This window comes from Larimichthys crocea, chromosome VI, assembly GCF_000972845.2.
Source record: "Larimichthys crocea isolate SSNF chromosome VI, L_crocea_2.0, whole genome shotgun sequence".
NCBI lineage: Eukaryota > Metazoa > Chordata > Actinopteri > Sciaenidae > Larimichthys > Larimichthys crocea.
In genome coordinates, this window is record NC_040016.1 from 22426398 (window position 1) to 22440394 (window position 13997).

General features: G+C 45.2%; 1 protein-coding gene across 1 annotated transcript in view; it reads left to right on the plus strand.

Moving 5' to 3' along the window:
• Positions 1-13997, plus strand: part of myo6a (myosin VIa) — a 100679-nt gene that overhangs the window by 74207 nt on the left and 12475 nt on the right. The window contains 5 exon segments of the mRNA XM_027279238.1: positions 1749-1839; positions 5090-5237; positions 8240-8448; positions 10372-10450; positions 13462-13622. Coding sequence (XP_027135039.1) covers positions 1749-1839; positions 5090-5237; positions 8240-8448; positions 10372-10450; positions 13462-13622 — 688 coding nt within the window.

Consider the following 13997-nt stretch of genomic DNA (forward strand, 5'->3'; position numbering starts at 1 on the left):
ACTATCCGTTTCTAAACCCAGGTGTTGTATCAGCACTAGTACTGAGAAATGTACCCAGCCCTCGGCTTGACGAAACAAGCTGCTGCTGCTGGGTTCATCACCTAAAAGTTAGACGTCTATAGATCCTCAGCATAGATGTAGAGGTGCTATAGAAACTGAATATTTTGGTGTGCTGAGGAATGTGACCTCTCTGGTCGGGAAGGAGCTGCTGCAAAAAGTTTGAAGTGAGAGATCAGCAACAACTCTGACACTACTGGAGTTTCACAGGGTGAGAGGCGCCAGGTCGATCTGAGTGTGAGGGTTTTTTTCTAGCAAATCAAGAGAATCCTCTTCATGCAACCTTTAAACTTTGTTCCAGGCCTCTGCATCAAACAGCAGCTCACAGAAATGAGGACTGCAGGGTCTAAAATCTGCTTCACGCTCATGAATAAGGACGTAGATCCTCATCCAGATGTTCTTTTATTGGACTAATTTGGCTGTTCTGTTTTCAAGCACCATCTTCTGACCTGATCAATAAATGTGTGTTTCCAGAATACTTTGGGCCAAAGGTTGATGATCGATTTCAAAGTAGTGTTACAGCTCTTTGGCTTCACGTCTTGGACAATCGGTGGGAGAGAAGATTAGAGTTGTTAGTTGATCATCACTTGGCAGAGAGTTGTCAGACGAGGAGCATACCAGAGAATCTACTCAGTCTGGACCTCGAAAAGTCTAGCAGAGAAGTTGTGGACATAAAGCTTCCAAAAGACGGTCAGGTGGAGGACACCGCTGAACCTGAAGACTGTCTGAGAAGTTCAGGGAGACCACGGTTCGAATTTCAACCTTGAGATGTAAATTCAGAAGCAGGGAGTTCCTCTGAATTCAGCTGAACTCAGTGTCAGTCAAAGACCGAGGACTCGGAGGAAGCTTCAGTGTTCAGTGTACCAGGAGTGGATTACATTCGGTTGACACACCTTTTAGGAACGCATCAATGAGACAGAGGACGTTTGAGGAATCTTGCTTTAGCCTGCTGCCACTGGTGGATGGAATATATGAATTATTTACTGAGTTAACTAATTTACTGCGAGTTAAAGGTTTTAAAGACCGCCTCTTCCTTTGAATGTCATTCAGAGGTTGGTACCGGAGTCTGTGGACTAGCAGAGCAATATTTTTAAAGAATCGCCCAGAGGTTGTGTCAGTGTAACACTTCAGTTATGCCAAGCTAAGGTCAAAGATTCAAGTGATTGGTCCATGAAAGCGAACTCCAAATCATTTTCATCTTCAGACTCTTGAGGATCAATGTCCCGGTCCTGGAACACTTGTAAGGGAAGTCAAGGGTTCTTCACAATCCTCCAAAAGTAGCTTAATGATTGTAGAAAAGGGAGACGTCTCTTGTAACGGTACCCAGGATACGTGGCAGAAAATATATGGATGTGTGGATGTTTGATGACATTTAAGGTAGCAGTATGATTCAGGAAACCACCTCCACCTTTCCTATGTTGAAATGATTATCTTTGTGAAACTGACAATCCGACATTTCCGCCCACTTCACAGCGTGATTGGCCGCCTGTGCGGAGGTGGGAAAGCAGACACGGTTTGAACTTCTCTGTCAAGCTCTCTTTTGTGCTTTGTTATACAACTATTTCTGTGTGAACGACCAAGTGTAACACAAACCACAAAACTAAATGTTTTCTTGCTCCCAGATTTTAGAGGTCAAGTTTGCAGGAAGATGACCGTCTTTTCTTTTTGTCCTCCCTTTCTGTCTCTTGCAGTGAAGAACAAGATTTTGTACCGGACCAGCGCCTGTATCAAGATGCAAAAGACAGTCCGGATGTGGCTGTGCAGGAAGAAGCACAAGCCTCGGTGGGTGTCCTCCATATTTCTACTCCTTTACTCCAGCTCTTCCTCACTTCTTCTCCTGCTCTCCTCATCTATCCTTGCTACCTTTACTTTCCATTCACTGCTCTGTTTCCCTTCCTCCCAACTTTTTAGTGCAGGAAGGCCGACGCCACATTTTTCTTAAATTTATCGGCAGTTTGAGTTTTCATTACGTGAAGTGCCGAGTGTTGTTTCTGAACCACTGACTATAACTGAGAGGTTTTTCCATCCACCTTCATCAGGGTCACGTTGGGGTTGGAGCCGGTCCCAGCTGACTCAGGGCGAGAGGCAGGGTACGCCCTGAACAAGTCGCCAGTTCATCACAGGGCACATAGAGACAAACGAGCATCCACACTCACATTGACACCTACAGATTTAGAGTGACCAGTTAACCTGCATGTCTTTGGACTGTGGGTGGTACTTGGAGAGAACCCACACAGAACCAGCCGAGGTTTGAACCTTCTTCCACAAGACAGTGCTAACCACTGCGCCACCGTGCCACCCGGAGGTTTTGGTTGGAATCGTGTAATTGGCTTAGTGGACAATCCTCCCCAGAGACGCTGAAAATGTCAGTCAAAGTCTCTGGATCCACCCGACTAAGAACATCTAACAAAGTCTGGAGGACAGTTTTCTGGTAATTGGATCATTTAGGGCAGAACCAGAACACGAGTACCGGACTAGCAGGGACCATCATCCAGTCAGTGGTTGGATATTGAGTCGACCTCGTCGCATCCCCCTCCTTCCTTTCTCCTTCTATCCATCCTTTCCTGACCTCTCTTCTCCTGCTCGGTTTCTCTCCTCCTCAACTCTCTCTCTGTCTTTCTTTCATCCTTCCTTCCTCGTCCTCATCTTTTTAATTATCTCACACTTTCACAGCTCAGCCTGACACACACACACACACACACACACACCTGGCGACACGTTCAGCTCTGCTTATTACCTCCGATATTCGGCGATAAATAACGGCGCCCCGGGGGGAGAGCCAGGTGGGAGGAGAGAACAGAGTGTGCAGGTGAAGAAGGGCTTTTGTTCTCTGCGGGGGTTTTTATTCTGAACTGGCAACCTGCTGCTCCGTGCTAACAGGCTGTGTGATTGTGTTTGGGTGCGCTGCTAATGAGGCGGAGTGTGTGATTACCCGGGGTGGGTGGAGTGTTAATGACTCGGGCGGAGTTTGGGAAGGTTTTTGAAGTTTAGATGAACATTTGGGACGAAGTTGAAATGAAATGACTTTTATTTCACCAAGCTCTCAGCAATGACTCAAAGTCCGTCCCAGATTTACTCTTGTCCGATGTCGGCGTCCTCTTCACTCTCTTCTCCTCTGCCATTGTGTCCATAAAAGCTGCTGACTGCTGGGCCTGTAAACCTCCTCTTCTTCTTCTTCATCGAGGTGGTTTAAAACACCTGTGGTACAAACACCAACACTCCCCCGGTGCTCTGACCTAACAGACTGAGCTAACATGAGCTAACAGCAGCTAACAGACTGAGCTAACATGAGCTAACAGCAGCTAACAGACTGAGCTAACATGAGCTAACAGTAGCTAACAGACTGAGCTAACAGCAGCTAACAAACTGCACTAACATGAGCTAACAGCAGCTAACAGACTGAGCTAACATCAGCTAACAGCAGCTACAGACTAGCTACCTAGCTACCAGTAAGCTAACATAGCTACAGACTGAGCAACAGCAGCTAAAAACTGAGCTAACATGAGCTAACAGCAGCTAACAGACTGAGCTAACATCAGCTAACAGCAGCTAACAGACTGAGCTAACATGAGCTAACAGCAGCTGAGCGAACATGAAGCTAACAGCAGCTAACAGACTGACTACATGATGCTAACAGCCTAACAGACTGACTAACAGAGCTAACAGCAGCTAACAGACTGAGCTAACATGAGCTAACAGTAGCTAACAGAACTGAGCGAACAGCAGCTAACAAACTGCACTAACAGAGCTAACCAATTTTAACACAGCAGCTACCATACGGAGATAACAGCAGCTAAACAGACTGAGCTAACATGTAGCTAACAGCGCGAATAGACATGACGCAACATGAGCATAACAGCAGCTAACAGACTGAGCTTAACATGACTAACAAGCAGCTAACAACTGAGCTAACATGAGCTAACAGCAACTAACAGACTGAGCTAACAATGAGCCTAACATCAGCTAACAGACTGAGATAAACAGAGCAACAGCAGCTACAGCTTGTCAGCAGTTTACTTCACTGTCCATCAGAAACTCCTGTAATCACAGGAGTTGAGGCGGGCAGCCGGAGGACATCAGAAGGGAAAACCAGAAAACATTTCTCCATAAAATATGATCCAGTTTCACCAAAAATCAGTGATAGTTGCTGCTGTGTGACTTGTGCCGTAAAAGCGTTACGTACTTCTCCCGACACGAGCCCAAGGTACATAGAGTGAGAACAGACGTAACGAATGACAGAGACACCGTTCAGCTGACACAGGTCAGTGTGGGTCAACAGGGAGTCACAGACGTAAATAACCTGCTACTGAATTCCAACATCTGATCTTATGAGTGACATTAAAAGGCCCAACTCAACAGATATGCCACCGTCTCATCAAATAAAAAATTCTGGAACGGCTCATCAAAGTTATGCACATTTGCATAAAAGGTCAGTCTGACATATTCACAGCCTTGGGAAAGTTTGAGATCATGACGAGAATCATAAAGTATCTCCGGCTCATCGGTTATTACGGAGGAGTTAAAGGGGCACTCGCCATCTTGGCACATCAGGGCAGCTTGGTCATCCTGTAGAGCAGCACACAGGAAATAGGTGGAAAATAATTTTTATAATGTCCTTCTGTTGCTTGAGGGACGACGTCTCTTTAGGAAGTCCTGATGATTCGTGAATGATGTCGTCAGGGTTTATCTGGTCGTGGGCTTTGAGACGGCACCAGTTATAACCTGCCCTCAGGTTGAAAGACAGGGGTGTTTAGCAGGTAGAGTCTGAACTGGACCCCATTTTTTCTATACACATCGTGACATGATCATATTTGAAGCTTTCTCTGGATTTGATGAGCATGAAAACTCTCCTGGTTGAATCATTGGGTGCAAAATATTAGAAAATAGGATCCTCCTGCAAGAAATAGCCAATCACCAAGCCAGAATACGTTTGCCACGTTTGTCGCTGAAAGGCGGCTGAAATCAACAAACTACATCTGGAATTAATCACCCTGGATTTCTTCTAACTATCTGTGTGTTTTGTGTGGTTTAGCAATCGACGGTTAGTCCAGGTTCGAAACCTGAAGAAGAGATGGGCCGCTTTCAAAACGAGGGGGGCCGGGCTTAAGGAGGGCAGCAGGAAATGACAAGCAGATCCAGATCTGGACACCGCCATCGACTCCCTGATGGTCAAAATAAAGGTGGGTGAGATGAAGCGTTTAAAAAAGACGCCAGCTCCTGAGTGAAAAGCTCTTTGTCTGCTGTCTTCCTCTGACTGAAGAGTTTTTGTTTAGGAGAATCCAACGTTTTGAAAAAGTGGGCCAATCCTCTCAGTAATGATGGACAGCATGAAAATTAGCCACCGTCTGGTGCAGTTTTGACAGGTGCCCTCGAGTCTTCGCTTTTGATGGAACGAGAACAGACGGCTCCGAGGATTTCTTAAAATACCAGTTTTGTGATTGTCGTTCCAGGTATACATCTGTTTCATGCGGGTAGCTACGATTCAAAGATGGATCAATAGAGACTACTTTCTTGACCTTCTCATTACCATAAGATATTTGATGTTTCTTTCCCAATGATTCATGAATCCTTTAATAAACCTTCAGAAGATTTGAATCTGATTTTGTATAACGTTAGTGTTGAATCCCTTCTTATCTCTTATTTTTTACCTAAGTTGGATCATGGGGATGGTTTGACTGATACTTAGATCAGGAATATTTCGATATTTTTAGTAATCGAGTATCTATCGAATATTCCATCGATTAATCGAGTAATCGGGTAAAATTATTACTGTAATTTTCAGACTATTGAGCGCACTTGAATAAAGAAGCCGCAGGTTTTCATGTTGTAACATGTTTACACAGAAAGACTGTACACGGAAGAGGCAGAGGGAATTCCTCGATTATTTTGTGTAATCAAGTTACTCGAGGAATCATTGCAGCCCTACTTTAGATTCACAATGAACTGTAAAGCTTTGACTCACCTCTATGAGCTTTATGCTCGGGTACTGTCGTCTGGGATAGCGATATTTAAGGAAATTCTTGGGTTGCTCCCGTCCTATCTGTTGACTACGGTCAAGAGATTTTCATATGTTGTCTGTACCAAATGTTCGTGCAGAGATTGGGACGATACTCTTCGGTACTTTACACTCTCAGACTGAAACATGCTACAGAAAGTTAGAGAACTCTGGAGACGAATCATTGTGGTATCGAGTCGATTCATGGGCCGTGCACTTTTTCTTCTGGGCTTGGTTTATCAGTCTGAGAGGACTGTTGCTCACACCAGACTGACTAACTAGCACCAAGGCTGAATACCTGGATCTTCCCATCAGTCAGTCCACTGAAGCCTCTTTTATTGAGAGGTCAAACATCTTCAGGGATCTACAACCAAGTCCAGTTGCCCCAGATTTAACCCTTCTTGAAGAAAGACGACCTGGACGATTGAGAACATCCACAGACTTTCTTCTTCTTCGTTCGTAGCTTGTGCTGCCGCCTCTTTGCCAGGACTCGCTTTTTAATCTCAATAGGAGCTTTCCTGGTTGAATAAAGGTTGAAGTCTTTGAGGTGTGAGTGTGACAGGTGCAGCGCTGCAGTAAATGTTGGAATTAGGACTAAATCTGGTCGAGGGACTCGTGCGGTGACACGTTGCTGTCACGTCAGATCACACCCTGCAGCTTTGTTGTAGAGTAACTGACAGTCGGAGAGTGAAAAGGAGGTTGCACTGACGGCAGATGCTTATGAATATTCATCCAGCACGAGACAGCAACACGTTTTCCTCCTCTGGTTTACACTGCTGCCCTCTGTGTTGGTGTGACCCCAGATCGGGCTGTGTTGACATACAGTGACAGTAAACCATGAGGTTCCTGATGCTGTCAGAGGATTTCAGCTGTGCAGAGATGTTCTATCTGCAGCTCTGACATCTCCATAGTCACAGCGAGGTGCATCCTCAAAGATACTGTGACTGCAGAGGCTGACAGCTTCACTCTGAAGAAGTATGCACAGGAAATAAACTTGCTGGAAAAGACTGATGAGTGATGACTGCCTGACGGTGCAAAGTCTGGATGGTTGGAAGTTGTTTGCAAGACACAGTTCATGTCTAAAAGTTTGGGATACCTGAACGTTGTTGGTCAACAGGAGCTGACTCATCTCCTCTAGGTATTAATGTACCTACATGATGGAGGTTTAACAGCTCTCTCTACTTGTTAGATGTTGTTTGTTTTTGTATCTAAGTGACGGGGGACAACACTTTTTGAAATGAGTCCAGTTTTGCAGCAGCAGTGACTGGCTGCAGTGTCGTCCCTCTGAAAGCGTTTGGTACAGATGTGAAGTGAAGGATCTGTGTCTTGGTAGGTTGCTCTGTGGTCTCTTTGGTGTTCTGAATTCTTTGAAGGATGATGGGAGATCATCGTGAATTACATCAGATTACCGAAAACGAGAGAGTCAATTAGTTTGAATTACCCACAAATCTGCAGCCAAAACATTAAAATATTCAGAATTGGCCTTGACTAAAGAGAGACTGAAAATAAATGAGACTGATGCAAACTGGGAGAAAGAGATGGAGACTGTCCATCTGCCAAATGAAATACCAGCATGAATAATGACAGGCAGAAATATTAAGAGTCTGTCTTATTCAAGACGTCCACGGAGGTCGATGTGGTTTTCTGATTTAAGAAGATGTTTTTCCAACCACCTGAAACTTTTTAGTCTCCAGAAATATTTTTCAAGGAGCTAAAAAGTTTAAGAAAGTACTTGAACTCTGAATGGAGGCTTCTTTAGGTAGGAGGATAATGTCCCTGGACTTTAATTCAGACCCTCCTCACAAAGGTTTTCGCTCTGTGCAGAAAGTTCTATGCTGGAGAAAAGCAGCACAAAATGTAAATCCACCTCATACAAAGAGAAATGACAGAAAAGAGCCTGAACTCGACAGAACTTGTTGAGTTTGTTTGAGTTTTCTGTTGAGTTCACGGTCTCGTAAAACCCTGGAACTGATGAGGTCTCTGAGTCTTCAAGGATCCTTGATTCTTGCAAACTGAAAAACTTAATCAGAGTCTTAACCAGGCGTTATAGGAAAACTGTGAAGACACGTTGCTTCACCTATTAGACAACAGGAAGGAGAAACAAAGGCCTCCCAGCAGATTCACAGCAATCCTCATGATTTAAAATAAAAGAAACTTCCTCATTAACTTTCATTTTGTGTCTGCCAGAGCACCGTCATGACCCGGATCGACATCGACCACGCGTACCAGGCTTTGGTGACCCGGTCGGAGCAGCTGCTGACCGCCATGCAGAACAAGAAGAAGGAGGAGGAGGAGCGCGAGCGGCTGAGACGCATCCAGGAGGAGATGGAGAGGGAGAAGAAGAGGAGGGAGGAGGAGGAGAAACGCCGCAAACAGGAGGAGGAGGACAGGCGACTGTAAGTAGGCGGAGGTTCAGGATGGAGGATTTTAAACTGTCGGCCTCTTAACTCGCGTTTTGTTTCACTGCAGACAAAATTTGAGAGGCACTCGTCAAAGTGGGCGAGCGACAAAAAGCAACTTTTTAGTAAAAAATGCTGCGGTGGACATTTAAACTGCAAGTCGGGATTTACATAATGAAGCTGCTACAGGATTTATTTTACAGAAGCTATGAAGTGTTATCAGCCTTTTACATTGTGTGTGTCTTTACAGCTGTGGATTAAGCTTCATACACACCTCGCTAAAAAACAGAAAGGCTTCTTTCTTCGACAGCAACACAAACTGAACATGAAGAGACAGATTATTACAGGACTGTTTAATCATAACAGAAGAAGGTCTAGACCGTACTCTTTATCATATTATTGACAGAGACCCAACAGTTCACACCATGAGCGAGCACTTGGCGATGGTTGCCGTGTCCATTTGGGTTTCGAGGGAGACAAAGACGCACAGAGGCTCATTTCATTTGTTGCTGAACCTTCACTTTTCTCTGAGGTTGAAACATTAATGTTCATGCATGAAGGTGTACAGTCTGCTTCAGTGTCTGTTCTCACCTTGACGTGTCCCCCGTCTGTTTCCTAAATGACACCATGTGAGCGCTCGCTCAGCTTCTTGAATCCATCACGCTCTGCACACGCTTACGCGGAAAATGTCATTTCCTGTCCTGATGGTGGCAGGCGGATTCTTCACTCACGCCCGACCCCGACGATCCTCCGCTCCTTCAGCGGCATGGAAAGTCTTTTAGGAGGACTGATGGAGGCCATTGTGTTCGTCACAAACCACTACCCGCTAATATAAGACATTAGAGACGACAGCCCAAATTTTATGGCCCACTCTCCTTCCCTTTACTCTCCTCCTCCGGCAAGTTATGAACTCCCAAGATGCAGCTGAAGGTCGCAGCCTGAAGGTGGTGAAAGCCGGAGCGTGTTGAGGACCTTGATAAAGTCAGTGACCCTGTAACGTCGTGTGTTTTATAGGATTTCCCATTCCGTCATTGATCCAGCGCGAGTTTAATCAAACATTATTTATAAGGACGTGATAACGGCCGGCTGTCGATGCAAACGTCTCCCCGCTGACTCCTCCTGACGCTCGATGATCAGCTGATGTTTCAATCAGTGAAGCTGCAGGAAAACCAGCGAGGACGAGCGGTCAGGAGGACAAAGAGCAAACAGAAACAATTAGTTAACGAGGTATTTAGTTCATTAGTTGATTGATTGCTGATAATTCGTCTGTCAAGCCTCTTTTGACTCATTGATGCTCTCGTCATTAAACAAGCTCTGATAAACATCCAACAGCCGACAGACGAAAATATTCAAACGAATTCTTCAGATCCGATCAGATGATCGTGCTTAATAATTATGATTAAATGTTCAGCGTGGATTCAGCTTAATGACGCCGCACGCTCTCTCCTGATTTACATCGTCTGTGTTTCTGCTCCAACATGAAGAAATAATCAACGATCCGTCTTTTAATAAACCAGCCCCAAAAAACCCCAACAACGAAGTCCAAAGGGTGAACAGAAGTGGTAATAATGTGAAAATAAGTCACTCATTTTAAATGCATAAGGTGGCAGAAAAGCTGATGTAAGGCGGCTATAATTGAAACGTACATTCAGTCGCATGAATTAAACATTTATTTAGTGTTCAGATAAAGTGTGTTTATAGAAAACTGCTGAGTGGTGCACAGAGAAGAAGAAGAAGAAGAAGAAGAAGAAGAAGAAGAAGAAGAAGAAGAAGAAGAAGAAGGCTGATGTCAGCAGCTGTTAAGAGAAACCAGAAATCCTCTCACTGTTTTTAATGTGTTCTCCATCTGTTCCTCTCTCTCTCTCTCTGTCATGTTTCCTTCATCTTTCCTTATTGTCCTCTCCATGTTTCCTCCATCAGGAAAGCAGAGATGGAGGTGAAGAGGAAGCAGGAAGAGGAGGAGAGGAAGAGGAGGGAGGAGGAGGAGAGGAGGATCCAGGTGGGTTGTTGCAGATCTTTGTTTGTTTCCACCCGACGGCTGTTTGCTCAGGATGGAGAATAAAAAGTGTCAGATTTATTAGAGGATCAGAAATCTGTTTGTTTGTCGACAACAGCGCAGAAACATTTTATTCAGACTGTCATAACATGCAGCTCTTATGAGCCACCTGGGATTAACAATGTGGAACAGGTTCGCTCTCCGTGCACGGCGAGCAGAGACGCTGAAGAAAACCAATCACAGCGCCATCTTCTGCATGCTAATTAGGTAGAGTTGTGGCCAGGAAAACATTATCTCCATTAAAAACCCTGAAAGAAAAACCTGGAGAGAGCGATGCTCCTTCTCTGCTTCACAAAGAAAAACCTGTTCGAGCTTCATTCAGTTTATCTTTGGTGGAAGAGGCCGGGCTCTCTGGACGGACAGAAGTGACGTCCTCAGATCAGACCTCTCCTCTCTGGATGTCTCAAATTATTTGTTTAGTTTGTTGATGAATTAATCAGCGCTTAGTACGTCTGTCTCATCTACTGTTCAGTAAATATTCGGTTTAAGAGTTAAAGGAGTGTGAAAGACTTTTATTTCATAAATCTGATGAAATCAGCGGCGCCGTCATGACTCGACACAATCTGTCGTCCGTCTTTATGACAGGACGAAGACTGACAGGATGGAAGGATCATTTATCTCCTTCATAAGAAGTTTTTTTGGGCTCGTCACAGTAAATAACTTTAATCAGACGTCGTGGTCTTCCCGTCCTCACAGATTTGTCTCTGCAGCTCGACTTCTCTCTGTCCCACGTCAAGCTGTTGAGGCCACACTTCATCTCGTCCATCACGCTCCCTCTCTGCCTCGGTGTGTCTCGTTTGTAGGTTTATTAAATCAAACACACTTCTGGTTTGATAGTTTCTCTGTCTGGACTCTGGTAGATTTTTAAGAGACGCCATCAGCTCAGAGTCGTTGGGCTTCTCGGCACGTCCACTCTCTAAATATTCATGAGTCGCTCTGCAGACTGTAACAGGGAGGCTTTCATTGCTCTCTTCATCCACATGTTCATGCTCTGATCCTGAATCTCACAGGAAGCTTTTAGAAGTGACGCTTCGTGTCGTTAAATGATCGCCGGTGTAAAATTCAAAGACGTGGTTGTGCAGCTCAATCAGCCGGTCCATCGCGGTTAGCAACTGTCTCTGATGATCTCGTGATGGTCGTACTGTCAGACTGTGGATGAACATGTGGGGAGCAGATAAATGTCAGAAAGAAGTGTTTTATTTTGAAAACCTCCTGTAATGAAGCGAACACCTTCAGCTCGTCGTGCCCTTCCTGAGTCGGTCAAGGAGCCGCTTGACTTGTGAAAGCAGTTTCATGAAGAAAGGTGGAAACAGGAGCATTAATCATCCAGGTTAACCCCGCCCGTCTTTAATGAGCAGGACAGAGGAGATGAAGTTATCCCCCCCGGCTGCAGCACCTCATCTGCTGCTTGGAGGAGGGTTGAAGGGCGTCTGTGTGTTCATGCCGGAGCATCGATTTGAAGTTTTCTGCCTCCATGAATACCAAGAAGTCAGCCAGGACTGTTTGTGTGTGTGTGCATGTGCAGAGGAGTTCATCTGCAGCTGATGATTTTCATTATTGATCCATCTGTTCACTGTATTTCACGTTAATCGAGGAAATGTGAGGAAATGGAGAAAAATTCAGATTGAATGTTTAAAATCAAAGTCTCGACATCTTCGCTCGTCGCATGGTAACCATGGATACAGCAAAGATATGAATATCGACTCTTGTTAAGTGCGGAGCGTCAGTCGCCAACCACTGACTGTTATTGTAACGTTAGCTGTTAAATTTAGGATAAATTGAGTCGTGGTCTGTAGCTCCGTCGTTTGGACAGTTGGACAGTTCAGGGAAAGTCACAAACCTCCAGGATCTCTCATCGTGCGGTCAGTGTTACTGCACGTCACGTACAACAAAGTTCAAGACGATTCAAATCAATCGTACCCACTGACCGCCTCCTGCCTGGAAATGAGTCATGTCAGAAGATGGAGCCCGGCACAGTTTGGCAGAGACACAGAGAGTTTCCCGTCCAGCCTCTGGAAACATCTCGGGGCCAGCAGGAGTTGGATCGCTGGCGGTGTTGGACAGTCGGTCCAGACTTCCTGTGGAGCTGCAGCAGTTTCCTCCTGATCTGATGTTTGACAGAAAATCTTTGAAGAACTTAAATCTGAAAAGGTTTTTTTATTATTTAAAAATAATTCTTGTTGGTGTAACGCAGCCACAAGACAACAACGCCTGTAACTCAGGACGAACTTTGATGCTTCCAATGATCTTCCTGACAAACTGAACTTTACTTTCTATAATCGGTTATAAATCTAATTTAAATAGATTTATTAGTGACTACAGCTCCCATGAATAAACTACAAGAACAGCAGTGAACTTTTAAAATTATAGCGAGTTGTTTTTGTCCATATCTATAACGTCACATTCATGAACTCACATTTAGCCTGCAAACATCGAGGGCTTACGGGAAATGCTGTTTGAAACCTGAATATTAAAGATCTACCGTCCTGATCCAAACACGTGAAATGAGCCAAATGCAGCCGGTGAACGACTTTAATCACTCAGGTTTCATCAACATCTCGTCGTGTTGCAGCAGCGCGACCGTCCGATCGATCGTAGAGTGAGACAAAATGAAACTCATTTTGGATTCCAGCTGCAGAGATCTGCATGAAGCTGACATCTGCATTTGTGACTCTCAGTCCTGACAGAGCTGTAAAACACGTGAAAATGAAAGTTTGAGCTCAGGTTTTTCATTTGAATGCAGCACGAGGCTCCAGCCGTGCCGTCGTGGGTCTGGCAGATATTTTACACCTGCAGATGGTCGACAACTCCGAGGAGTCGAAAACTGAATTGGCAGTTAGCTCGCTCCTAAACGTCGACACATAAACATATGTTAACAGCCGCGCAGATGCTCTCGCCGGGCGGCGGATTGAACTTGCAGAGATTTAAAATGGCTTTACGTGATGTGTGTTCAGGTGGAGATGGAGCTGCAGCTGCTGGCGGAGCGGGAGGAGGAAGCTGCTCGGCAGGCCGTCCTGGAGCAGGAGAGGAGGGACCGGGAGCTGGCGCTGAGGATCGCTCAGAGCGAGTCCGAGCTCATCCCGGAGGAGGTGCAGAACGACTCGGGCCTGCGCAGGTAACTCGCCCTGAACGTCACTTTGTCTTCAGGCCTTCATGAAGCAGGTAGGAGTGAGGAGGAAGATCCAGAACTTTCTCCTCAAGCTCAACGAGGTCTGGGGGACTCTCAAGGACAAAAGAGGTTCTAGCAGTGAGAAGAAGAAGAGAGCAGAGAGAAACATGATGTATTCTGCCAACACCGCAAACAGAACCTGGTACCAACCCTCAGAAGTTCAGAAAGGTTATGAAAGCTGAGATGAATCAGAAAAAAGACAGGACAAGAATGAACTGATTGTTAATTAGTCAGATTTTTATGAATAATTTATAATTTTGCATCACAGTCCGTCAGCAGCCAGATTTCCTGCCTCACGTTGACATTTCGTGGACGAGATGT